This window comes from Tursiops truncatus, chromosome 1 (genome assembly GCF_011762595.2).
Source record: "Tursiops truncatus isolate mTurTru1 chromosome 1, mTurTru1.mat.Y, whole genome shotgun sequence".
Lineage (NCBI taxonomy): Eukaryota > Metazoa > Chordata > Mammalia > Artiodactyla > Delphinidae > Tursiops > Tursiops truncatus.
Genome location: NC_047034.1, coordinates 78,801,387 through 78,828,593, shown reverse-complemented (window position 1 = coordinate 78,828,593; position 27,207 = coordinate 78,801,387). Strand labels below are relative to the sequence as shown.

At 44.0% G+C, this 27,207-nt stretch overlaps 1 protein-coding gene across 1 annotated transcript; it reads left to right on the top strand.

Annotated features, from left to right (window-relative positions):
* Positions 1-1,603: 1,603 nt before the first annotated feature.
* Positions 1,604-17,834, top strand: HAO2 (hydroxyacid oxidase 2). Its single transcript, XM_073800693.1, has 8 exons — positions 1,604-1,880; positions 2,347-2,490; positions 4,162-4,350; positions 6,060-6,343; positions 7,567-7,776; positions 12,242-12,400; positions 12,774-12,843; positions 16,775-17,834. Exons 1-8 carry the CDS (start codon positions 1,604-1,606, stop codon positions 16,828-16,830), a joined length of 1,389 nt encoding a protein of 462 aa, XP_073656794.1. The 3' UTR covers positions 16,831-17,834.
* The last annotated feature ends 9,373 nt before the right edge of the window (positions 17,835-27,207 follow it).

The window sequence follows — 27,207 nt, the reverse complement described above, 5'->3', positions numbered from 1 at the left end:
ATGCTAGAAATCTGCAGAACATTTCTGTGAGTGTGTGATGTTTAGGATATAGGGATTTGTTGAGACATCGGGAGTTGAAACTTGATGGAGTATTCTCATCGCACAAGGCAGAGGGATGACACACAGGGGAATGTTAAATTCAAGTAATGAATATTTATGAACAGCAACTCAGTGTCACACACTGTCCTACTGCCTGAAGATCCAAGGTGTGCTGGGGCGGGGAGGGTCTCAGGTTCAGGGATTCACGAGGAAGACCTACAGGACACAGCAGATAGTTGAGGCTATGAGTTATTACAGTGAAAGAATGCAAAGCAAAATCAGCAAAGGGAAAATGCTCATGGGGCAAAATCTAGAGGAAACCAAGTATAGCTCCCAAGAGTCCTCTCCCAGTAGAACTACACAGGATGCACTTAATGCCTCCAGCAATGAGTTGTGACAACACGTGTGAAATGGTGTCTACCAGGGAAGCTCGTTTCAGAGCCTGGGTGCCCAAGGTTTTTTGTTGGGGGTTGGTCATATGGACATGCTCTGCCTAACCCCTACCAAAATTCTAGACTCTCAGAGGGAAAGCAGATGTTCAGCACAGAGCACATTGTTTGTACAAATAGTTTAAACACAGAGAGACATTCTTATCAGAAGATGGTGGGAACCCTCCTGAAATCCAAGGTCCCAGACTCCGGCCAAGGGCCAACCTTGTATGCAGGCCTTTTGAAGACTAGCATTCTCAGGCCTGCTAGATTAACTCTTTTATGCACACAGTGGTTTCAATAACTGATTGCAATACAGTTGGATAATTACAATGATTAATTCGTTCGATTAAAGTTACTGAGACTTTGAAGGGTCAAATAGGAAGGAGATAAGTTAGACATTGTTGCTGTATTTTGTCAAACTCAACTCAGCACCTCAACTGCTCCCTGCCCACCCACGGACAAGGTGTGCTGCTACAAAAAGCTCTGTGGCTGTGCTCCAAAGTCCGCCTCCCGGCCTCCTCTCAGAATGCATGGCTCATCCCGGGGGCTGTTTCTCGTCTGTCATATAACTTCTTTCTGCTTAGCCCTTTAGGTGGGCATCTGGGACTACTTTCCTGTATGACTTAACCAGATTCTGGCACAGCCATACCCCTACCAAGATTCCCAGCACCCCACATTTCATCTGGCCTCCTTGGCCCCCTCGTTCATTAGAGGAGCTGCCCCATTCGTGTTGGAAGCCCTAGTCTAGTCCCTGGGGGACTAGACTATTCCTCAGACAATAACCTGGAAATCACTCAGTTTCTACTCAGAGCCTTTGGCTAATTCTTGCCCCATTGCCAACTGCTGGGAAGACACGCAGCACTGTGAACTACCGATTTCCTCACCCTTCCTAGAGGAATCCTCTTACACAGAAGCTCTACAAGCTGAGACTGACCGTTACCAGTGCCTTCAGCATCTCTGTAGCTACTGTGTTCCCTCTGCCCTTGCCCCTACTGGAAGGATGTACCCCACGACACTGCCCTCTTCCCTCTTTCAGGGGCGGTGGTAGCAGAAGCTCCAGGTTTACGGGATTCAGACTGGGATGGCAATGAATGGAGGGAGCATAGGTTGTTTTCTTGGTCTCAAAATTAGCCATGTTGAATGACCCAACCAGGGAGTCGCAAAAGTCAGCCTCATCCCTGATACTCAGCTACAGCCCCGTATTCACACATCCGGAGATTCCTGAGAACTTCCAGGCATTCGTATCTGTTCAGACCCAGTTTTCTCACCCTGATGGATATCCTTCCAAAAGAGCACAAAAATATGAAATAAATCTCCGGTATGCTCAGGAAATGCTCATCGTGACCCAAAAGACAAAGAAAATCCACAAAGAAATGAAGATGGTGAGCAGAAACCAGGTCCTGGAAGGCCGTGAATGCCATGCCATGGGCACTTGAAAGACATGAGCCATGATCAGACTTGCATTTTTAGAAAGATCCCGGGCAGCTGGAGGGAAACAAGATGGAGAGTGAATCTGAAGGCTAAGAGACAAAGATAAGAAATCTTTGTAATAATCTTATACGAGGTGGTGGGGCCTCACCTAGATCTGAGGCGGTGGGCCTAGAGATGAGGGGACAGACCTGAGGGATATTCAGAAGACCCCATAACCAGGATTGGAAGAGGGGCTTGGGACAGTGGAGGGGTGCAGCAGGACTACCTGCTTTGGGGCTTGGAATCAGCATCTTTGGCAGCACCTCCTTTGAGATAAAGGTTACAGGGGGTTCAGGTTGAATCCAAACAGCTTCATGCTGTAGTCCACCCTGCCGCCACCCTCTCCTCTATATCGGAAGTATTCTTATTGGGTTTTGTTTGGTCCGTTTTGGCTTTTCCTTTAAAGGTCCAGAAATGCCCTTGGTGTGTTTGAGAGACTTTGAGGCCCATGCACGGGAGCAGCTGTCTAAGTCAACTTGGGACTTTATTGAAGGAGGAGCTGATGAGTGCCTCACGCGGGATGACAACATCGCAGCATTTAAAAAGTCTGGTCTTCTGTATCCTTTCTATTGCTAAGCTAAGGTGTACTGGTTGAGAGCTCTTTGGAAGGTAGCAGTCCTGGTTTCTGCCTCCAAAGAAGATAGAGTCCTCAAGACATAATAATGGGTTTCTGTTGTTGTTTGGGATTTGGGGGGATTTTCTTGGCGGGAGACAGGTGACTGGGGAGAGCATGGATGGAGAGACAATCTGTCTCAGTGCCTCTGCAGAACTACCATAAGTGAGTCGCCTGAGTGCTGATCACGGCGACTTTGCCCCTGACAAGATAGGACAAGAGTCCCAAGGTCTCCAGCCCCCTGGGCAGGGAGGAGAAGCTGGCTGGGTAAACCTAAGTCTCCTGAGCTCCTGAACTTCCGGCTTGGAGGCAGAACAGGAGAGAGGGCTCAAGGCTGGAGGAAATATGGAGACCCAAGGAGTCTTGGGGGTGAAAGAAGATTGATTCAAGGGAGAAGAGTTGGGCGGCACAGCAGCGGGTAGAGCAGGGGTCAGTAAAGAGCAGCCCACAGGCCAGGTCGGGCCCACTGCCTGTTTTTGGATGGCGCGCAAACTAAGGTTGGGCTTTTTTAAAATTTTTTAACTGCTTGAAAACAATCAAAAGAAGAAGAATTGCAATTATATGAAATCAGAATTTCAGTGTCCACAAGTAAGTTATTTTAGAGCACAGCCATGCTCAGTCATCTACACATTGTCCCTGGCTGCTTTGGCATTACGACAGCAGAGCTGAGTAATTGTGACAAAGACCGCATGGCACAAAGCTTAAAACATTTACCATCTGGCCCTTTACAGAGAATGTTTGCTGACCTCTGTGATAACAGAGATCAGGAGAAAACTGGAAAATGGGATGCATGGTGAACACTATCTGTGTTTTCATACTTGTTTAACACTATACTAGGCACTTCAATTGCTTTATCTCATTGTGTCTTCACAAGACTATTAGGAAAGTTGGATTATTATTCCCATTTCACAGATGAAGTAACAGAGGCTCCTACCCAAATTTGCACAATCAGCATTTCCAGAAAAATCTTCCTCAGTTTACGTATAGAAATAATAATATGTTGTGGAAAATAAGCACTTTTGGACCCTGAAGCTAAGTATCTGTTCGACTTAAAAGTTCGTTTCATATAATTATTATTTGTTAATTTCCCTACCTTCTAAAATAGTGTTTAAGTCAAATCTTCAAATGAATTAGCCTCTAGCAAAAAAAAAAAAAAAAAAAGTCGTGGTCATTCTCTGGGATTTGTTCTCTTTCAATGACCTTTTCTTGCTTTATAGAGATTTGTTTCCAACCTAAGAGGGAAGAGACTGGAACTCCGTCCTGCTTATTCTTCCCCTTTCTAGTCCTTGTTAAGATGGATCAATCAAAATATCTAAGTGCCGACAGTCTGGTCAGGGAGGCACAGCTCCAAGACACAGTCCTCTGATGGAGAAAGGCAGGGAACAGCGTGGACCATATGTGTACCGGGAGTTCAGAGAAGGCGGGGTTAATGTGGAATAGGGGGTTGGGAGAGGTTTCCGGAGGAGCAGAGCCTCTAGCTTGTCTATGCTGCCTAATCAGCTACCAGCCAACTGACTCCACCAATGGTTTCTCGGGACCCAGTGTGGTCTAGATCTGTGTCAGGAATCTGGAGGTCCCAGCGCTAAGCAGCACCTCCGTGCTGTTGAGTCATCCCACCGATAGAAAATCTCTTTGTTCAGCACAGAATCCGCCTCCGTCCCCGGTACCTGAAAGATGTGTCAAAGGTGGACACGCGGACCACAATCCAAGGGGAGGAGATCAGCACCCCCATTTGCATCGCACCCACGGGTTTCCACTGCCTTGCCTGGCCTGATGGAGAAATGAGCACAGCCAGAGGTGTGAACCCAGCCCACCTTGAGGCTCCTTTCCCAAGGGCCTTAAAGTGTACAGAGGTGTCCTTCAGAGCAGGGGCAAACAGCTCCAGAATTTCTCTAGAGAAGGGGCTTAGGGACAGCAATCTGGTTGGAATTAAGGGTAGGAAAAGGAATGCTTAAAGCTACATTTGCATAACATTTCACCTAAGATTGAGAAAATACCAATTTTCCATTATAAAGAATGGTTAGGGTGGGAGGGAGCTACAGGTGAATAGGAGGTGAAAATCCCACCTAGCCATCCCAAGGAAGAGGGGCACTGACTGGCCCCTCTGACACAGCATCTGGGGGAAAAGGGCTGCTCAGTGTGGCCCCAAGGGTAGGGCTCTCTTTGAACCCTCATGGGCCAGGGCTGGGACTGAACGGTGTGCCTCTGAATTTAGGATGAGGAGAAAGTCATGACGTTAAGCCCTAACACGAGGCCCTGGCAGGTGCTCTTGTCCAAATGTTCCATTTCCCTTCTCCTCCGTTGACTTGATCATCTTATTTGACAAAAAGTTTTTCACTGGGTTTTGTTTCCTTCCTAGTACCCCTGAGTTCTCTTCCCTCATCTGCCACCACTAAAAAATAAGAAGAGAAGAGAAGGAGAGGAGAGGAGAGGAGAAAGGAAGGGCAGGGGGTAAAAATATTCCTGTGCCTCATTTGTAATCTTCACCCGAAGCCAAATCTGTTTTTGCTCAAGTTGCCCATGGCTTCCCTGGGGTCTTTTCCTTTGACTCTGTGATATAGGAAGCAATGAATCCATGGATTCTAGAGCTGAAAGTGACATCCATCAGGTTAGGAACCAAATTTGGCTAAGTTGAAATATGAATACCCTGTATGAATATGACTGCTTTACAAAACCTTCATGGTTGAGTATGCTGTGTTGTTTTGGGGGTGGAGCAGGAGAATGGGGTACCTCCTGTTGACATTAGGAATTGAAAATATTCATTGTGATTGGTCAAATTCTCTGCCCATGGGTTGTAGGGTGGTAGTGACATTAACCTGTTGGGGAATCCCCTGAAAATGATTAAAGTGGGAAATGAGAAAGATGCGATCAGCACATCATTGTCACCGTCGTCATCATCCCCATTATCCCTAGTATTTGTATAGTACCTCACTTCATAATTTTAAAAAATGCTTCCATAGCTAGTATCTTATTTAATCTTGCAACAACCCTATAAGAGAGGTATTATTATCCCCCCACCCCGCCCTTTTACAGATAAAGAAAATGAGACTCAAGGCCACACAGCTAAGAAGTGGTAGAACTCGCGTTCTTCTAACTTCAGATAGCATGTTTTTTTCTGCTGCAATCCCTCTCCATTGGAATTACGTTTTCTCATCCTTTGCCTTCTTTAATTCCCTTCTGCTTCATTGATGAGTTCACAAGAAGCCCATTTCCTACCTGAAAGCCGCAACATCTTCAAATCGTTCTGGGGACTCAAGGTCATCTCTAGCCTGAAATATTTTGATAGGCAACACAGAGTTTGTAAGACAGGTTATACAGAGGAGGACCCAGACAATCTGATCAAACACGTGCAATGCCTGCCTGCCGGACAGGGAAGCAGAATGAAGTCAAGCTTTATCTTCACTCACAGGGCAAGCTGGCCAGAGGAAACACAGACTCCTAGGGCATCTCACCCCAGTTCAGAATGCCTCTGCCCTCCAACCTGAGTTGTGTCCTTTGCTTTGCAGCTGCGCAAGCAGCCGGTATCTGTTACATCACCAGCACGTATGCCAGCTGTAGCCTTGAAGACATTGTTGCCACTGCCCCCGGGGGCCTGCGATGGTTCCAACTGTATGTGCACCCAAACAGGCAGCTAAACAAACAGCTGATCCAAAAGGTAGAATCCCTGGGTTTCAAAGCTCTGGTAATCACTGTGGATGTACCCAAAATTGGCAACAGACGACACAACATTACAAACCAAGTGGACTTGATGAAGAACTTACTGCTAAAAGATCTCGGATCACCTGAGAAGGTAGGAAAGATACCAGAGCCAAGTGGGCAGGCATTACAGGAGGTAGATTTCCATCCCTCTTTCCTCTTTTCTTTCTTTCCTCAAGAAGTCATTGGGTACCTGTTCTGTGCCAGGCACTAGGGATGCAGCAGTTCAAGAAGCAGATGTGGTTCCTGCTGCCCGGAACTTCCAGACAAGCAGAATATAAGACAAAATGTTCTTTCCCATCCCTGGCAGCCCAGAAATGTTCTGGGAAGGGCTGGGTTCTGGGAAATAGGAGAGCTAGGGAGAGGATTTTTTCATGAAATAGGAGAGCAAACTAAAAAGTTCTTCCAACATTTTCTACTTTATGCCACATTTAGAAAATGCTCAGTCTGGATGGCATACTTAGATAAATTGACTATCTGAAGAGGATGCTCATACACAAGGTGAATGGCCCATGGTGTGTAGTCAGCCCAAGCCCCACCCTCCTCCCTTGAAAACTGGGGAGGAAATATCTCTGCACACCTAGAACTCATCCACGGGGCACCAGAGTGCTACACACTTGTTTAGACAAGGTGACTACAAAGGGCACTTCTCCCATTAAAATCCTGTAGTCCAATGGGATGGAGTTCCCCAGAGAGAGAAAGCCGTGGTAAAGTTGGAATCCCTTGGCTACATTAGAGGTAGTGATATCAGCCTTTTCAGCCAACGGGCAGCTCTGATACCCAGCCAAGTGACTCAACAGTTCTACTCATTAACCACAAATTGGCCTTGAGGTTTTCTGGAATCTTAGATTCCAGGGACACATCGGGATCTATAGATATTTGACTCACGTGGTGAGCCAAGATAAATATTGGATAATATCTGACTTAAGGTTATTGAAGTATTGCTTAGTTCTTGTTACCCTGTGCATATCTCAATCATAACACATCGCAATGGCCTATAAATGTTTTTGCTTATCTATCTCACTTACTAAACTCTGAGGTTTTTGGTTTTTTTTTTAAGTAAGGACTGTGTCTTGTTTGTCTTTATGTGCCCAGATCTTGGCATAATTATTGAGCAGGGACACAAGTAATGGTTAATGAATAAGCAATGGAAGTAAAAGTTTTTTACACAAATTTTGTTAGGAAAAGGAGCTAGAAGTAGTGTTGGGTTTTGTGGGCCCTCTTTTCAAGCTTTTGGTGGTCTCCAAATGTGTCCCATCTTTGGAATGGTAGTCTTGAAGGAGTTCAAGACTAAAGTTCTCTTTTATTCCCCCACAGGGAAATTTAATGCCTTATCTCCAGATGTCCCCCATCGACTCATCCATCTGCTGGGATGATCTCTCCTGGTTTCAGAGCATGACTCGATTGCCCATCATCCTTAAGGGGATCTTGACAAAAGAGGATGCAGAGTTAGCTGTGAAGCACAATGTCCATGGCATCATTGTTTCCAACCATGGTGGGAGGCAGCTTGATGAGGTTCCTGCTTCTGTAAGTAGGATGACTTCAGCCTGGGTGTGTTTGTGAGTGCTCTGTTGTGTGTGTGTATGTGTGTGTCCACAGCAAAGTACTCTGTGCAATTTGGTGCACATTCCCCTCTCCCTCACCACCTGTGTTCATATCTACCTGCGAATTGTTAAGGACTTTGAATCATTAATAATAGCCTAGTGTGTGCCAGGCTATTTTTACAAACTCAATGTATGTCATCTCTAAATCTCAAAACAGTCCTGCAAGATGGGCATTAGTATCTGTATTTTACAGATGAGGATACTAGAGTTTAGAGATGTTAAGTAACTTGTCTGAATTCACACAGTAAGTGTTTAAGGTGAAATCTGATAGAAGAGTTGTTCCCAAGGCATGGAGGTCTCCTGCCTTCTGGAAGAAGCATTCAGCTGGAAGCTTGCCTGTCTGCATGGATTGGAACCTCATCTTTTCTCATATGACACATCCCAGGAAGAAACAGTGCCTAACTGAAGCTAGTAAATAACTGTCTTTCATAGTGAAACTTAAAAATGCCCTATGAATCCTTTGCTAAAAATCTGGGATAGTCTAATTTTTCCCCTAACTTATGAATTTGTCCCTTATAGATAGAGTTTGAGGAAAGAAAAGAAAAGGAGGGAGGAAGGGAAAGGACTTTTTAAGGGAGTTAATTAATTAATTAATTTTATTTTTTTTTGTGGTATGCGGGCCTCTCCCGTTGCGGAGCACAGGCTCCGGATGCGCAGGCTCAGCTCCGGACGCGCAGGCTCAGCGGCCATGGCTCACAGGCCCAGCTGCTCCGCGGCATGTGGGATCTTCCCAGACCGGGGCACGAACCCGAGTCCCCTGCATCGGCAGGCAGACTCTCAACCACTGCGCCATCAGGGAAGCCGTATTTTCTTTTTTTAAAAATTATTAAAAAAAAATTTTTTAATTCTTTCTTTGTTTTTTTGGCTGTTTTGGGTCTTTGTTGCTGCACGCAGGCTTTCTCTAGTTGTAGCAAGTGGGGGCTACTCTTCACTGCGGTGCACGGGCTTCTCATTGCTGTGACTTCTCTTGTTGCGGAGCACAGGCACTAGGCACGCAGGCTCAGTAGTCGTGGCTTGCAGGCTATAGAGCACAGGCTCAGTAGTTGTGGCACACAGGCTTAGTTGCTTCTCAGCATGTAGGATCTTCCCGGACCAGGGATTGAACCTGTGTTCCTTGCATGGGCAGGCGGATTCTTAACCACTGTGCCACCAGGGAAGTCCAACTGTTAATTTATTTTCATGGAGATTTACAGCTTATATTTTTCAAGAGAATCTTCTATCGCCGCTTGACTCATTTTGAGAAAGGGAAGTGGGTTTTTTTCCTCTAAGGTCTTTTTTGGCCTTTTTATTATATAAGTAAGACATGTTCACCGCAAGTAAACTATAAAATATACATAAGCAAAAAGAATAAGATAAAAAGCACTATCAGGGCTTCCCTGGTGGCGCAGTGATTGAGAGTCCGCCTGCCGATGCAGGGGACACGGGTTCGTGCCCTGGTCTGGGAAGATCCCACATGCCGCCGAGCGGCTGGGCCCGTGAGCCATGGCCGCTGAGCCTGTGCTCCGCAATGGGAGAGGCCGCAACAGTGAGAGGCCCGCGTACCGCAAAAAAAAAAAAAGCACTATCACACTGACAATAGTTTGGTAATCAACTTAATGTGGCCATAACATTTTAGGTTTGAAAACTATACATGATATTATGTAATTTTCTTCTTTCCATGTATTAATATATCGAGCTCATTTTATTTCAGTAGATATGCTTTCTTGTTTTTAATGGTGTGTAGTATGAATAGACAACTTATATGACCAGCTTCCTATTGTTGAACATCTGGATTGCTTCCACGCATTCACTATTTTAAACAACACATCAGTGACCATCCTTAAATCTTTAGCACATTCTCAATTACTTCTTTAAAAAAAATTCCAGGAAATAGAAAAGCTGCATCAGCCAGTTTGTACATTTCAAGGCTTGTGAAGCTTGGGGGTTTCAAGTGCCAATCACTGGCCTCCTCCTTTCCACCAGGCTCTACCTGATAACAAACAGGCATGGAATGATGGAGAGCAAGGGGCACACTTGACTATGACTCTCCGTAAGAGCTGAACTGCAGGGAACGGTCAGGCCTCCTACTTTCCATCCCAACTCTTGACCTAAGACCTTAGAAGAACACAGGTCTTCAGAACACACGCTGAGCTCTCTCACCCAACTCCTGCAAGGATGCCCACAAAGCTATCTCTCACACACCTCGTAACTGACAGAAGAGAGGATGCAAAAGAGCTTAGCAGGTCCTGAGCTGTCCCAACTGTGCTGACAATAGGAGGAGAAAGCAAAGAGGCCCTCACCAACTAGCAGCAAACAGGGTAGAGTACTGACTTTTGAGAAAATGCTAATAAAATATAATACAATCGGCTTTCCCTCACTAATCAGTTTAGCTAGTCTTGCCCCCTTGGGGAGGACTGAGTAAGAAGTGGGAAAAAGTGGCCGACTAATTTTCCCACTGCACTTCCTCAATAGAGAATGAGTGTTGGCAAAGGCAGGCGCCAGAACAAGAAGAATTTCTCCTGCCCCATCACGTTGATCAACATGTTGTTCTCCCAAGCCACTTGACCTAACAACCAAACCCAAGGTCATCCAGGGACAGCACCAAGATTAGTGTGAGGCTAGTGGGAAACCCACCCTTGGCTCAAAATTTTAGAAGGTGCCAGAAAAACTGAGTAAGGTATATAATAGTTTCATACACTCTTTGAAAAAATGAAATTTAATGCAAAAAAATCCGTGGTGAACAAAATATCAACATTTTTAATAAAGACAGGATCTGTCCCTGCACTTGCATAACACTGCCTCACTCATCTCACTGTAATCCTGGCCCTGGTTCCAATAAAACTTTATTTATCAAAACAAGCCCCCAGCGCACAGGTCAAAGTTTGCCCTTTGATTTTTTAAAATTTTGTCTTCAAATATTATTTATATTTTTGGCACCCCTTAAATTTTGTGCTGGGGTTAATTTCCTCAGTCTTCTCAACCCAGCCCCCTCCTTGTGAGGGATGTGACTCTCTGAGCGAAGTTCCATCTCTATAAGATTCCATATCTAACACCCCTGTACGTGCTCCTGGAACCAGGGAAAAGGATCAGCCAGCTTTTATCGCCAGAAGGCTCTAATGAATGCCCTGTTGTGGATTATCAAAAATTAACTCTCAAACCACACTGAACCCTAGGCTGAAATTCACCCCCTATTCTGTTTCTCAAATTACTATCAGCTCCGTTGTGCACTATGGCTCACTAGAAGAGTCCTTGCACAAATATATTTATTCATTTCTCGCAATATTTGTAGAAATAGTTTGTAGAAATATTCCAAATAATACCATGGTGGGACTGTAAAAATACCCCTTATTTGGATGTGAATTCCCTCCAGTCTTTACATGTAAGTCACGACGTATTCAATTCTCCTCCACTTGTAAATTAAAGTACAAAGTTCTTTCCTCCCTGATTTCATACTCTGCTCAGTCTCAGCGAAGGATCTTGTTCAGGTAGAATTCCAATTGACGCCTTCGGCAGCACAAGTCCTCTTAGGGGCCCAGTTTCTACTTCTCCTCTCTGGTCATTCCTCAGTGAGGCACAGAACAGGAGCCCCCGCGGCAGTTCCAGAACCTTTTCCTCCAGGACCCTCCTCCTAGACTCTGCAGTCACTCTTCCTTATAGACTTGGAGGAACACAGCTTGGTCTGGGGCACCTTAGGTGCACAAGGCCTGTTGACCAAAGATCCTGGAATGAAAGAGACAAGGTGAGAGAAAAGGTCCAGCGGAGCAACCAGGCCAGAGTGATCAGCTGTTTCTATTTTGTCTTTCGAAGTCTTCAACCCTAGTTTTACAATGTTGCTGCTGCATACCTATCCCATGTCTCAGTTAACCCCCAAAGGAGTCAGGAACAAGTTGCTCAAATGTGGTGCATTAGGAATGATGTACAGCGCAGTTACACTGAACAGGCTGTGGTCCAGACGCTAGGGTCATGGCCGATCACACTTGTTTTGCCAAAAAGACTTAGGGCCTTGGCAATGGAAAGCATTTCTAGCTGTGCCACCTTAGACACAGAAAAAGTGGAAGAAAATCAAAAGTCAAAATGTTCTTTAAAAAGAAGAGCATTAAAGTGAACACCACAAATGGAAAATGTCCCCTAGGGGATGTGAAGAGGAACAAAAAGGTTTCTGCTCCATCTCTGTCCGAGCAGAAAATGGCAGAACTGGGAGCCTGCAGAAAGTCCCTGGACCTTGGGAATGTGGCTGCACTGCTTTGATAGGCACCTGCAGCCTCAAGCACAGAAGGGGAGGAAGAGTTAGGCATCGCCCCCGCTTGGACCTCCTGGTGCCAGCCCATGCTGAGGGGGCACTGCTGTCCCCTGACACCCTGAGAATCAAAAGGGAAATCCCTCGACCCACACTTGTCTGTCCTTTTCAGATCGATGCCTTGACAGAAGTGGTGGCTTCTGTGAAAGGGAAAATTGAAGTGTACCTGGATGGTGGCATCCGAACCGGCAATGATGTGCTGAAGGCTCTGGCCCTCGGGGCTAAATGCGTTTTTCTGGGCAGACCCATCCTATGGGGTCTTGCCTACAAGGTGAGAGTGGCAAAGGGAAAACCAGCCGGAAGGTACCACGCTTCTCATTCGTTTCCACGCATTTCTGTGTTTTAACCCCCAAGCTTGGCCGTTTGTTGGAAGGTGCCACAGATCCTGAAGGACGGTGACCCCTCTCCAGCTCCACCATGCTTCCTCGACAGCATGTTGCCCACTTTCAAGAGCTGTCACCCTACATTTTCCTCTTTGCTTTCCATTATTCCCAACATAGTTCTAATTTCACAGGTAGCCCCATCCTCCCCAGCACAGCTCTGAGCTCACCTAGAATTTATACTCAGCACATGGTCAGAAGGTTCCTTCATGCCTCTTTTTGTCTCTCCTTTTCTCTCTCTCTCTCTCTCTGTCTTGGGAGCAGGGTGAACATGGTGTTGAGGAAGTTTTGAACATTTTAAAAAACGAATTCCACACTTCCATGACCCTGACAGGTAAGTTTTTACAATTCTTTTCCTGATTCAGAACTGAAAACAGGCCGTCTAAAGAACGGGAGCAGTGGCCCTTCTAGCTCGCCTTTCCCAGACCCAGTGGCTGCCCAAAGGAAAGAACAGGGAGGAAATCGGCCAGACAAAGATTAAGCACGAACTCAAAATGTGATACATCTACTACAAAATCAAATGCAATTTCTGATTTGGGGAAAGAGGGTCCCGTTTTACTCTGGCCTGCTCAGATCCTATCGGGCTTGTCAGATGTGGTTCTGTGTGTCATCTTTTAAGTAATATTCAGGGACTGTGAAGAGTAGAGAAATTATGTCATAGGGGAAGCATGGAGGAGCTGGGGAGATAGAAACAAACAGGAGGACAGAACAGGGAGAAGGAGACGCATCATCCTGCGTAACCACAGACAGCAAGACAAGCATGAACGTCTCGAAGTTACAGCCAGGCTATTTCAGTCAAAAATGAGATGACTGTAAAGCAGTGCTCATAAAAACATACGTGCTGGGCTTCCCTGGTGGCGCAGTGGTTGAGAGTCCGCCTGCCGATGCAGGGGACGCGGGTTCGTGCCCCGGTCCGGGAGGATCCCACGTGCCGCGGAGCGGCTGGGCCCGTGAGCCATGGCCGCTGAGCCTGCGCATCCGGAGCCTGTGCTCCGCAACGGGAGAGGCCACAACAGTGAGAGGCCCGCGTACCGCAAAAACAAAACAAAACAAAACAAAACAAAATAACATACGTGTTTAGCAAAGCCTGGAATCCCAGAAAGTAAAATAGTGGCTCTCAACTAATGACGGTAACTTTTCTCTTCAGGGGCGTTTTGTTCGGGGGGGTCAGTTGATTTTTTTCTCATCGGCACAATGAGGCAGGGTGGGTACTGGAGGTATTTAGTGCTCAAGGACCGGAAATGCTAACTATCCTAAAATGCTTGGAGCTGTCTCACAGAAAAGAATTGTCCTGCCCAAATGCCAGTGGCCAATAGCTCTGTCTTTGACTGTCTGCTATAGATGGTAATCAATTGCAATGTGAGAGACAGACAAGACGAACCCCAATAAGACCTCCACCCACGCCTCAATTCTAAAATATGGTAATAACAGAAACCTCCTCCAGAAGTAAGGAAATAATGAATCAAGAGCTCTGAAGTGGAGTCAAGACTGCTTCCACGCCATGAACTTATTTCTGTAGATGATGTGACTGAGCGTCTGACGTGTGCTAGGCACAAGGCAAGACGTCCAGGTCTTTTCAAGTCTGGTTTTGATCTGATATTTAGACAAGTATCTTGTACTCAGTGTCCAAGTTGCATAGTGTCCACTGGGGCTGCAGACTCACCCTTTTGGGCTTGAGTAGTACAAGCTAGAAACCTTAGATCGGCATTAATGCCAGCAGCAGCCCCTTTCCACTTAGCAGTTTAAAAGAAAAAAAAGGGACCTGGATTACGGCGTCAAGGACCGGGACTGTCCATTCTGGGCCAAAGCCTATGAAGATAAGGCAATAAATGACCCAAGTCGCTCCCATGAGGGAGGGGAGAACACAAGTGTGAACAAATATCGTATTGGTGTGTTTTGCCCCTCGGGGGTGGGGGGGTTTGTGGGGAGAGGGATGGGAAGACCTATGGTTTCTGCAGATTCCAGGAGATTGAGGTGACTTCTCCTGCTCCCCCCAATATTTTCTCCTGTCCTTGTGAAATGATATCTGAACTTCTTTAACAGAAGCCTGTTGGGGGAATTCACAATAACAAAGCTTTTTTATTCCACCAAAAGTTTATACTTAACAACCATTGGGGGTGGAAATGGTGGCTGGAAAATCTCTTTCTGAAATAGAGCATGGAGAGCACCCTTTTTTAAAGGGGGCAGGAAAAAAAGAAAGAAAAAACAGGATTATGAACACTTTTATGCCTGACTTTTTATATTTCTTTCCTTCTAATGGTTCTACAGTAAGAATGTATTGTTTTAAATGTATAGAAAAATTACGAATCAACAACCAAATGTGGGGTGGAGAGGAGGGTTTGGGGAGGAAGAGGAAGAATAGAAAACCTAGGCCGACGGCCATCCCTCGGCATCCTCTTTGTGTGTCGCTCCCTCAGGAAAGACGCCCTACGGTTTAGTCCCCGGGGAGAGGGGGGGGTCTCAGCTGGAGGGGGCGCTGTGTTTTTGGTGGAACTCACTAAAGTGCGAAATCATAATGTGAAACCCCAGAGATTCTGTCACCCCGTAGCTTTTCCCTGCACACTGCATCTCAGACGCCTTGACACAAACCTGGCACCCAGGAGGTGATCAGTCAATATGACTTCTCTTCCCTAATTCCCCTAGAAATGTGTGATATTTTCCCCTTATAACCCTGAGACATCACAGACCTGGGAGGAGAACACTATTTGCACTACGATTGAAAGCAAAAGAAGTTTAAAATGAACGTTTTTCTAACTGTGAGACCAATTGCTGAAATTATATTTATAGAAAGGGTAAAACTGTGATTTGTCTTAAAAAACAAAAATGTGCACATATAAATCATTATCAGCACAAGCCTGCACACACCTTACTCAGTTCTCATCCCTCGTAAGGCGAGGGGGCTAAGTCAGAAGAGTATATGAATCTTCTTCAGATTTCTTGCTGGGAATTAACCACTTTGCTTTAATTTAGCCAAAGCTTTTTCGTGTGAATATCCACATAATTTACAGTAATGAAAAAGCAGGAATACATTGTAATTATGCATTCACTCTTAAACTTTTACTGAACCTCTACCAAGAGTAAGGCAATGTCCCTGGGACCTTGTGGGACCCTGACCCATTCTGATGAGTTTATACTGGTAAGTATAACAAGTACACAGATATCACCAGGGCTTAAATATGAACAGATACTTCACATCTCAAAATGGAATCACAACACTTTGATGCAACTACTGAGACATTTTTCCATAGTTTAAATATTTATTTCTACTACAATATACAAGCAGAGATTATATTTTTGGCATCTCTGTGCTCCTTGAGGAGGTCTGCCTGCTCTGAAGCCGCACTATTCTGTCTGCCCTGTGGAAACGAGCTCTCAAACTCATTGTCAGTTCTGATGAGAGCACCTCTGGCTCTGAATTCCTGCTTGTGCTGACTTAATTCATTTTACGGGTTATTTATGCATTCCACACCTGCCGTTTCTGTCCCTTATAATCCACGTGGGCGTGAAGCTCAACCATTTCCTCCGCTTCCATTTTTGGGAAAAGACCCTCTCATTAGTTATACTTCTGTGAGTAATACAATTTGCTAGTTAGGTTTTAGGAGGTGACGGTGCATACACCACAGATGGGGAAAGAACTTCAAGGGAAACATTATACATCCTCTTATCACCAGTGATTTCTCACTGTCTTCTGCGCCTACAATTCTCCAACTCGTGTTCTCACTTTCTCCCTTCTCTCTTGACATTTGTCTGGAGTCACTGTCTCCAGTCCCTGAGTCTCATCTCAGCGACAGTCCCAGTTTTGCATTTTAATGACGCTCCTCCACCAAAGACGGGTGTTGCGTTTTACAAAACTTTTTCTTAGAAGGCAGTTGTATGAAACACTCGCCCTATCTTGTCTGCTTTCCCTGAGTCATATGCCTCCCTGACAGATACTTCCTGTGTCCTGAAGCCTTATCACGACGGAGATAAAGGTCAAGTGTATCCACTGCACACAAAGTGATTTTTCAAAAGGCCGAAATGTGGTTTTTATGTTTTTACCGTGCCGTTTTGACATGGCTGTTTTAAAAGAAGACACAGGCACAGGCTCACGAAATAATTCCCAGTGCAATCAGAATTAGATGATTCGTTCTGTATACATAACATTTAATCAGGGTGAGCACAAGGGTCAAGTCAAGCTTGTTCCCACTAGACCATCTCTTCCCCACAGTGGGGTAGGTGACTGGGGTTTTAGAGAAATGAGCTTTTTAACTACATGGTTCTTTTAGGCTGCCGGTCGGTTGCTGAGATCAGTCGGGACCTGATCCAGTTCTCCAGGATGTAGAGAAAGAGAGTGAAGGGACTGACTGCTGAGTTCGCCCACAGGAAGAAGACAAAATCTTACTAGGGTGTGTGATGCCATCCTGCCTCGGTCCCATCCTGTCCACAGGTTCATCCCCTGCACCCTCAACCACTCCACCCCAAATCCCTCATATTCCTCAAATGTGCCGATGCTCTTCTTTGCCTCACTGCCTTGTATATGCTGTTCTCTTGCCTAAAATCCTCCTCTGAAAGAAGACATCTTAAAAGGGCGGATCAATAATGACTGAAGTAGCTAGTGGATTAAAATTTTTGAATATACTACGTTTCTATGAAACAGCTATGTAAATCTGCACTCTAGACAGAAGAGCTATACATATAAAATATTCCCCAACAAAAATTATACTCCTATCTGTAGATAATAGGGAAATAATATAGTTAAAAGCATAGGCTTTGGAGTCATACAGACATAGGATTGACAGGACTGTGACTTGGGAAGGTTTTTTGATCTCTCTGTTCTTCGATGTCCTTGTCTATAAAATGGGGATTATACTACCTAGCTCGCTAGGACGGGAGAAAGATTGAGACAATGTATGTAAAGTTCAGAGTTCTAGTGTGTTTAAGAAATAGCAGCTTTGGGACTTCCCTGGTGGCACAGTGGTTAAGAATCCACCTGCCAACGCAAGGGACACAGGTTCGATCCCTGGTCCTGAAAGCTCCGACATGCTGCAGAGCAACTAAGCCCGCGAGCCACAACTACTGAGCCTGCGTGCCACAACTACTGAAGCCCACAAGCCTAGAGCCCATGCTCCACAGCAAGGGAAGCCACCACAATGAGAAGCCTGCGCATGGCAATGAAGAGTAGCCCCCGCTCACTGCAACTAGAGAAAGCCTGCATGAAGCAACGAAGACCCGTCACAGCCAATAAATAAATAAATGTTCCTTTAAAAAAAATAGTAGCTTTTGTTATTATTATTTGGCAAATTCCTATTCATCTTTCAAGACCTTGTTCAAACATCACCTATTCTTACCTGGCTACTTGTTAAGTGTTTCCTATTGTGTTTTGCACATTATACGATTACAATCCTTATTATAATTGTTATGTTTATTTATTTGTCTCTCACCACTAATAGACTGTACATGGCTCTGAGCAAGAAACTATATACTTGGTACCGGGCGTGGCATATAGCAGCATCTCAATAAACGTTTGTGGGATGGACAGATGGATGGATGGATAGATGAATGGATGGATGGATGGATGGGTGGATGGACTGAAGATACGTGGGTGAAAGGAGAGATGGAAAAATGAATAGATGCCCTACCAGAGTAAAAATTCCCCAGACTAGTAGTCAGCAAAAATAGACTTCTAGAGCAGGGGCATCCAGCTGGATAAGATCTGACCCTTGAAATCAACAAGAAAGTTAAGGATGAATTTCCAGTGCCCTAAATAAATAACTTCATAACTGGTTTCCCCATGTTCTCTCACTCCTTGTTACATTCTGTTCTCTATACAACAATCTGATAGATTTATTAAGTACAAGCAAATCCTATACCTCACCTGTTTAAGGCCTTTCTGCGGCTTCCCATTCCACTCAGTGTCAGTTCTACACTGATCGTCAGCTCTTCGGGGCACTGTAGGATCATGTTCTTGCAAATCCTTTATCACTCTCCCCTTCATTCACTATGCCCCAGCCATAATGCCTCCTTTCTATTCCTTAAACAAGCCAAACTCTTTTTTGCCTCTAGACTGTCACCTTTACTATCCCCTCTACATAAAATGTCCTTCCCCAATCTCTTTCCATGATTGGCTCTTTCTAGAAACTTAGATCTCAGTTTAAAAGCCACTGCCCCAATCAAGTGAGAGTTCCCTGACTGTCCTATCTAGAATAGGCTCTACTTTACTCATCGCATTACCCTGGTTTTTTTTCCCCTCCCAGCACTTACTACAATCGGCAGTTAACTTATCCTTTGTTTGTTTATTGCTAATCTTCAGCTGCACAGCCACATTTATCAGTTGTGGTCACCTCTTCATTCCCAGCACATGGAACCATGCCCAACACCGTGGAAGGCTTTCAGTAAATATTTGTTAAATGAATTAATCCAAAAAGACAAAGCTGGCTCAAACTGCACTGCCACATATGGAGAAGTATAGAAGTCCCAGAGGGAAAACAGTGAGTTAGGACAGAACCAAGCTGAACTGGTCACTACCTAAGCCAAAAGACATGAAAAGTCTCCTATCATTCCTGGGTCGACACTTTGCTGCATGAACTCACGCCATAGTACAGTTCCACTTTTGCCCAGCTTATCCCACATAACCAAGGTCAAGAGAACATTAGATAGCATGGGAAACACAGAAAGAGAACACCGTCCTGCAGCAGCCTCTCTGGTCATAACATTTAATGCTATAGCCATCTGCCTAACCCAAATGAATGGACTATGTGCCACCTACATATTTATAAAGAGAAAATAAACTATGGTGGTATTAGACAGTCCTGTTTGCCTATACTGGGGTGTATTCAGAACCCAGAATACAGGGGAAGTGAACACCCAGACTTCCAAATAATCAACTCCTTTGATTCTTCTCTAAATAAATGATCTTTAAAGGGAAGATCAGTAGTGACTTAAATACCTATATATTTTTACATCCTCTATGTCTAGCTATATCCTCTATATCTCTATGAGATAACTATGGAAATTTGCACTCTGGACAGAAGAGCTATCCATATAAAATATTCCCCAACAAAAATCATATTCCCTATCTATGAGACAGGGCAGAACAGACGAACCAGATAAAAGAAGGAAAGTGAAGCTAGTGTAGTTAGAACGCTTAAAGAGTAGTAGACTGTTGATAGGATTGTGGTCTTTGAAAAGAGGCCTGGGAGACTAAGTTAGATGTCATTGTTAATGGGTTGATAAAAGGAAAAAGCTAATTGACCATGACCCTTGTGTTAGATCCTAACCTTTTATTCAGTTAAAAGTTAAAATTGGCTCCTGCATTGTTGGGCTGATGGTCATTTTGAGGCCAAGAAGGGGTCTTAATTTGGCAGCAAGGATGGGGTGCTTATGCTAAAACTTAGGGACAGGCTAAGGAGGTGCCCTGTCTAAGGGCAACTGCCTGGCTGACACAGCAGTCACAGTTGCACTGTGGGACAGGAGGCCTAAGTGAGCAGGGGTGTGAAGAAGGCCCTCAACACACTGACTGGAGTAGCAACAATGTGCCTTGGAAAAGATGGCAGCTTCACAGGATCAAAAAGGGTTATGGGGCGGGGGTGGTCCTGGTACAGCCTGACTCATGCACCACTGCAAGGGATCTTGGGAAACTAACGTTAGTTCACAGAGCCAATGCCAGAGACGTGAGAGAACAGAAAAACAAATGAAAACCTAAAATATTTGTCTTTGTGACCTAGGATGCCACAGCATCCTGTTAAATAAGGTCTATTCTGTGTAGTGTACTGACCTCCGGGAGAGGTAGTGAAAAGAGACAAGAGATTCAGGAACTCTGGAAACAAATTAGACTATACCAGTCCTTGACCAATAAATGAGAAAGGAGACATCTTTATTTCAGTCACATTGGGTAGTTTTACTAGATAGATGTAGGCTTTCTCAATAAAGTACTAAAGAGCTCAACCAACTGAAGAAATTAAAGTCTGAGAAATATTCTCTTACCCAGGGGTCTCCAGGAACATGGACTCTGACAGTGGGCAGGCTTCGGGCAGACTCCTGAGAGAACTGGACAACCCAGCCACCTCTTGTAGCATGGGACGGCACCTAGATAGACTTTGCTCTTCTCTTCCCTGTTCCTCAGCCCTCATACCCCTGTCGCCAGCTGGGACTCAGCATCACATCCACTGGGGCTTGGTGAACTTCCTAGAAATTCACTCTCTGGAATTCTACTTCTAGATCACAGAACTATGCCTCAGATACCACTTGTTGAAGGCTCTTCCAATTTGTGTTAAGTCCATGACTTTGGTCTCGTTATTCTCTTACGTCAGAGATCAGATAAGAATATCTCAGAACCTCATTGTCTTTTGTGGTGCAAAAGAATAAATAAGCAGCCTTGAAAGTAAGGTTTGAAACCAGAGGAATCGTTGGTAAGATAACATCCACTCTCCTAACCACCCCACCACCATCTCATAAATCAGATTTTTTTTGCATGCTCAGACTACTTGCTGGCTGATGAACATGCAGTAAAATTCCCCAAGTTTCTCTGTAATAACTGTACTTATTATAGGGACTTCTAAGCAGGCATGATGGCCAGGAAGTCTCTTCAGCCCTGAAATCAGCAGGTGGCAGCCTGACTGAGTCATTCCAGACTGGTTTGGGGTAAGAGAAACAAATCACAATAGCATATGGCAAGAAGGCAATTGGGGATGTAGATAATGGAGTTAGCTTACTTTACAAGAGAATCTAGTGTAAGTTCTCCCTGTATACATCTACCTGGGTGATAACTGTACTCTTTTTTTGGTCCTAGACACATTTGTGTCATTTTTTAAGTTGCCTTTTCCTTCTGAACTCAGAGGGCTAGATCTAAGATCCAGGATCCCAAGGGAGATGAGCAGGGATGTTATAAAGATAGTGCCAAAGGCTGTTCTCATGGCATCAGAGGTGTGGACAGCGGAATGTCCACAGTCACATGAAGAGATACTAATGAAACCTCAGAAGGGACTTCTCAGCCCCTAAAAATGTCCGCCATTAGAATGCATGGATAAAGAAGGCAGAGAAATCTTCCCCATTGGAAAGTTTCAACAATTGAACAGAACACTGGGTATCTAAAAGATAAGCATTGTTTTCTGATAAAGAGGATTGGCTTTGGAGTCACCCCAGGGTCAGGTTGTGTTGATTCAGATTCTGACTCCACTGTCCTCAAGATGTTTGGCAAGACTCAAAACGTCTTTTGTTTCCTCTACTAAATAATAATACCAATCTCCTTGGATTCTCATCATGAAAATTAAACAATATGGGGGACTTCTGTTTCCCAATCCAGGAGGTAAGGATCTTGGAAGTTGCCGGTCCATTCCAACAACAAGTAAAAAGTTGAACAAACTGAAAAATCAACAACTTCTCTAGATCCTTCAGAAAAATGAGGTCACAGGGCACACCACCACCACTACCCCCAAACTGGAGAGACTGGCAGGTACAGAGAATCACAATTTATCTGAGCAGAAATCCATGAGCAGAAGCCTCGGTGAAAACCAGCCCTGGCATCAGAAAACCTGAACTGTAACTGATGAATTGCTGGAGGCTAGGTGTGGACCCGTCTGAGAGTTAAAAAACTCTGGGGGCACCCAGTCAGAGGAGGACCCCCCCACCCAATACTTTTGTTTTACTTACAGGAACTCTACTAGGTTCTCACAGTGAATATCAGAGAAAAAAATCCCTAGAGCTTCTAGCAGGGGGAGGGGGAAAATAACCATGTTGACATACACCAGTGCATGCTGTTCTTAACAAGGCCTGCCCTCAAGAGAAACCACTTTTCCAGACCCTCACCTACTAGGGTTTTATCAGAGCCCAACCAACTTGGGAGACCGGAAATACCCAACTCCTGCCCCCTCTAGCAATCCTGTCCCACTTTAGCGGGGAAGGGGGGATTGAGAAGTAAAGTTCACAGTCCAGGGGCACAGGCTCACCAAAAGACCAAGACTAATCATAGGACTGTAGAACACTTCCCCAACACACACCCTTCCACCACATCACTACAGGCCTATGGACCAGAGTTCTTCTAACCCAGTACATCGTGTCTGGCTTTAAACAAAAAATTACAAGGCAAAAAAATACAGTTTGAAAAGACAGAACAAGCCTCAGAACCAGACTCAGATATGGCAGGGATGTTGGATTTATCAAGCCAGGAATCTAAAACAGCTCTGATTCATACACTAAACGATCGAATGCGCCAAGTAGACAACATGCAAAAGCAGATGGGTTATGTAAACAGAGAGATGGAAATTCTAAGAAAGAATCAAAAAGAAATGCTGGAGATCAAAAACACTGTAATGGAAATAAAGAATGCCTTTAATGGGCTCTTTAGCAGAGTGGACATGGCTGAGGAGAGAATCTCTGAGTTTGAAGATATGTCAATAGTAACTTCCAAAACTAAAAAGCAAAGAGAAAAAATATTGGAAAAAAACCCAGGACAGAATATCCCTGAATTGTGGTACAACTATAAAAGGTGTATTATATGAGTAATGTGAATATGAGAGAGAGAAGGAAGAGAGAAAGGAAGAGAAGAAATATTTGAAGCAATAATGACGAAGGATTTCCCCCAAATTAATGTCAGACACCAAACCTCAGTTCCAGGAAGGTCAGAGAACACCAAGCAGGCATATTATCTTCAAATTACAGAAAATCAAAGATTAAAAAAAAGTCTTGACCGAAGCCAGAGAGAAAAAAAGCACACTACCTATAGAGGAGCAAAGATAAGAATTACATCCTTCTCAGAAACCACGTAAGCAAGAAGAGAGTGGAGTGAAATAGTCAAGGTGTTGAGAGAAAAAAACAACACCAACATAGAATTCTGTATTCTGTGAAATTGCCTTTTTAAACTGAAGAGAAATAAAGACTTTCTTAGACAAACAAAAATTGAGAGCATTTGTTACCAGTAACGCTACGCTGCAAGAAATGTTGAAAAAAACTCCTCAGAGAAAGAGAAAATTGTATAGGTCAGAAACTTAGATCTACACAAAGAAAGAGCATTAGAAAAGGAATATGTGAAGTTAAAAACTCTTATTTTTCTTATTCTCAGTTGATCTAACAGATAAGAGCCTGTTCAAAATAATAAAGTAACAATTATATATGTATATTTTATGTATATGCCTGTGTATAAGTGAAATGAATGACAACAATGATAAAAGATACAGGAGGGAGGAACTAGGAATATTTTGTTATTATAAGATACTCACACTACCCGTGAAGTGGTATAGTGTTATTTGAAAGTGAACCTGGATTCATTGTAAATGTATATTGCAAACTCTACCACTTAAAAAAGAAGGATAATTGACATCCTAAGAAAGGAGAGAGACGTTCACAGAAAGAGAGACAAAATGAAAAGGCAGAGGACTTTGTACCACATGAAGGGACAAGATAAAACCCCAGAAAAACAACTAAATAAAGTGGAGATAGGCAACCTTCCAGAAAAAGAATTCAGTATGTTAGTGAAGATGATCCAGGACCTCGGAAAAAGAATGGAGGCAAAGATTGAGAAGATGCAAGAAATGTTTAACAAAGACCTAGAAGAATTAAAGCACAAACACCTAGAAGAATTAAAGAACAAACCAACAGAGATGAACAATACAATAACTGAAATGAAAAATACACTAGAAGGAATCAATAGCAGAATAATTGAGACAGAAGAACAGATAAGTGACCTGGAAGACAGAATGGTGGAATTCACTGTCGTGGATAAAGAATAAAGAAAATAAAGAAAAAAGAATAAAAAATAAAGAAAAAAGAATGAAAAGAAATGAAGACAGCCTACGAGACCTCTGGGACAACATTATACACAACAACATTCGCATTATAGGGGTCCCAGAAGGAGGAGAGAGAGAGAGAGAGGACCTGAGAAAATATTTGAAGAGATAATAGTCGAAAAGTTCCCTAACATGGGAAAGGAAATAGCCACCCAAGTCCAGGAAGCACAGAGAGTCCAAGGCAGGATAAACCCAAGGAGAAACACGCTGAGACACATAGTAATCAAATTGACAAAAATTAAAGACAAAGAAAAATTATTGAAAGCAATAAGGGCAAAAGGACAAATAACATACAAGGGAACTCCCATGAGGTTAACAGCTGATTTCTCAGCAGAAACTCTACAAGCCAGAAGGGAGTGGCACGATGAAAGGGAAGAAACTACAACCAAGATTACTCTACCCAGCAAGGATCTCATTCAGATTCAATGGAGAAATCAAAAGCTTTACAGACAAGCAAAAGCTAAGAGAATTCAGCACCACCAAACCAGGTCTACAACAAATGCTAAAGGAACTTCTCTAAGTGGGAAACACAAGATTAAATGCTCCAACAAAAAGACACAGATTGGCTGAATGGATACAAAAACAAGATGCATATCACTGTCTACAAGAGACTCACTTCAGACCTAGGGACACATACAGACTGAAAGTGAGGGGATGGAAAAAGATATTCCATGCAAATGGAAACCAAAAGAAAGCTGGAGGGCTTCCCTGGTGGCACAGTGGTTGAGAGTCCGCCTGCCGATGCAGGGGACGCGGGTTCTTGCTCCGGTCCGGGAAGATCCCACATGCCACGGAGCGGCTAGGCCCGTGAGCCATGGCCACTGAGCCTGCGCGTCTGGAGCCTGTGCTCCGCAACGGGAGAGGCCACAACAGTGAGAGGCCCGCGTACCGCAAAAAAATAAAAAATAAAAATAAATAAAAGTTGCCCAGAGCTGGGGAGTGGGAATGAGGAGTGGCTGCTAATGGGCACAAGAGATCTTTTGGGGGAGATAGAAATGTTCCAAAACAGGACAATGGTTATGGTTATACAAGTCCATAATTTTACTTAAAATAGTTGAATTGTATACTTAAAACAAGTTAATTTTATGGCATGTAAATTATATCTCAGTAAAGATGTTTGGAAATAAAAGAAAGGTGATGTTGTGGTCCCCATCTGCCTTCCCCTTTATTTTATTTCTCACTGTCTGTAGAGTTTATTGGTTCCACTCAGAGACGCTGAACTCTTGTTCTGTTGGCTCTTTGGCTGAAGGCAATTCCCAGAGAGATACTAGCTGAAATCTACCAGCCTCCAGCATTCCCAGCAGCTGGGGGAATGAATACAAACGCCAGCCTCGAAGAGGACAGGGGATGTATATGGTTCACTTACAGCATCGCTAGAGCAGGCAAAGCTGTATGATGCACTTTAGTGGCCACAGATAGGCTCTATGGGTCTCAGCAAGACAAGCGCCTTTAGTTAGTGCTGATAGCTTCAGGGAACAAGATGCTATAACTCAGTGACTAGGGTCAACCTTTCCTAAGCAAGTGTGTTTGAGGCATTGAGAGTCAGGTCTCTAGTGGGAAGAGGAGAATGTCTATAACATGGGGAGAGGGAGAGACCTGGAGTAGCGGGTCAAACCCACTCTTTGTAAAGCATTACTCCCAACAACTGATGGAAACATGAAAAGTTCTTTTCAAGAGCGTGCGGCATTTCACCAAGATAGACCATTTTTGCCGGACCACGAAACAAGTTTCAGTAAATATCTAAAAATCAAAGTCAAACAGAGTATATGCTCTGGCCACAATAGTATTATATTAGAAATGGATAACAACAAGATACCTAAAACATCCCCAGTTTTAGAAATTAAACAACATGCTCTGAGTAACTCACACATCAAAGAAGAAATCACAGGTAAGTTAGAAAAATATTTTTACCTGAATGATGACAAAATTCTAATACATCAAAACTGTTGGGAGCAGCTAACACAATGCTTAGAGGGAAATTTGCAGCTCTAAATGCAAATGCATATTGTCAAAAAGAAGAAATCAAGTATCCAATCTTTGACCATAAGAAACTTGAAAACGAAGTGTAAATTAAACCCAGAGCAAATATAAACAAGCAAATAATTAAAAGCAAAAAAAAAACTGGTGAAAGCAAATGGATAGACAGTAAAGGAACACAATAGTGAATTTTTCTGTAGTCAGTGTACAAAAGTTAATTTTAAATGGATTCTATATTTAAATATATACCCAGAACCATAAATTTAGAAGAAAAATTAGGAGAGTATCTATCCACTAAATATCAGAGTGTCGTTGTTTCTGGGGTAGACTGGAAGGATGGGAATTGGCTGGAAAGGGGTAGGAAAGAGTTTTCTGCAGGGAAGAAAATGTTGTATATTTTGTTTTGGGTGGTTTATTACATCGGTGTACATAATTGTAACGGTTCATTGAACTAACACTTAAGATCTCGATATTTTAACACACGTAAATTACACCTCAGTTTTTTGACAGTATCTTGCGAAGCTTATGGCGGTGGTATTTGGGCGTCTCTGGGCACAGGCTTCTGAAGCATACGGGCATCTTCAGTTCAAGAATCTACTGAGAGTGGTTTTGCAGCCAAAATCTGGGGTGAGTGCAAACATTCATAATAAAAGCTACGGTGGCCCACAGCTACAGATCTCTAGTGTTGGAGGACAGAGGGAAGAAAAAGTGCCCATCCAACTGAGAAGACATCTTGAGAAGGAAAAATGAGGCAGGCAGCTCCACGTAATCAATGGATCACTTTATTAGATTGTAACTTACAGAGTAGGGTTTGGTAAACAGTGACCCAGAGGCATTCACAGCTGCCCTCAGCACTGCCGAGGGCTATCAGGACAACTTTATAACTAACCTAGGGCATGAGGGTCAGCGCTTGGAAGCAGGACGTGCATTCCTACATTAATATTCATGAAGGGGTAACTAGT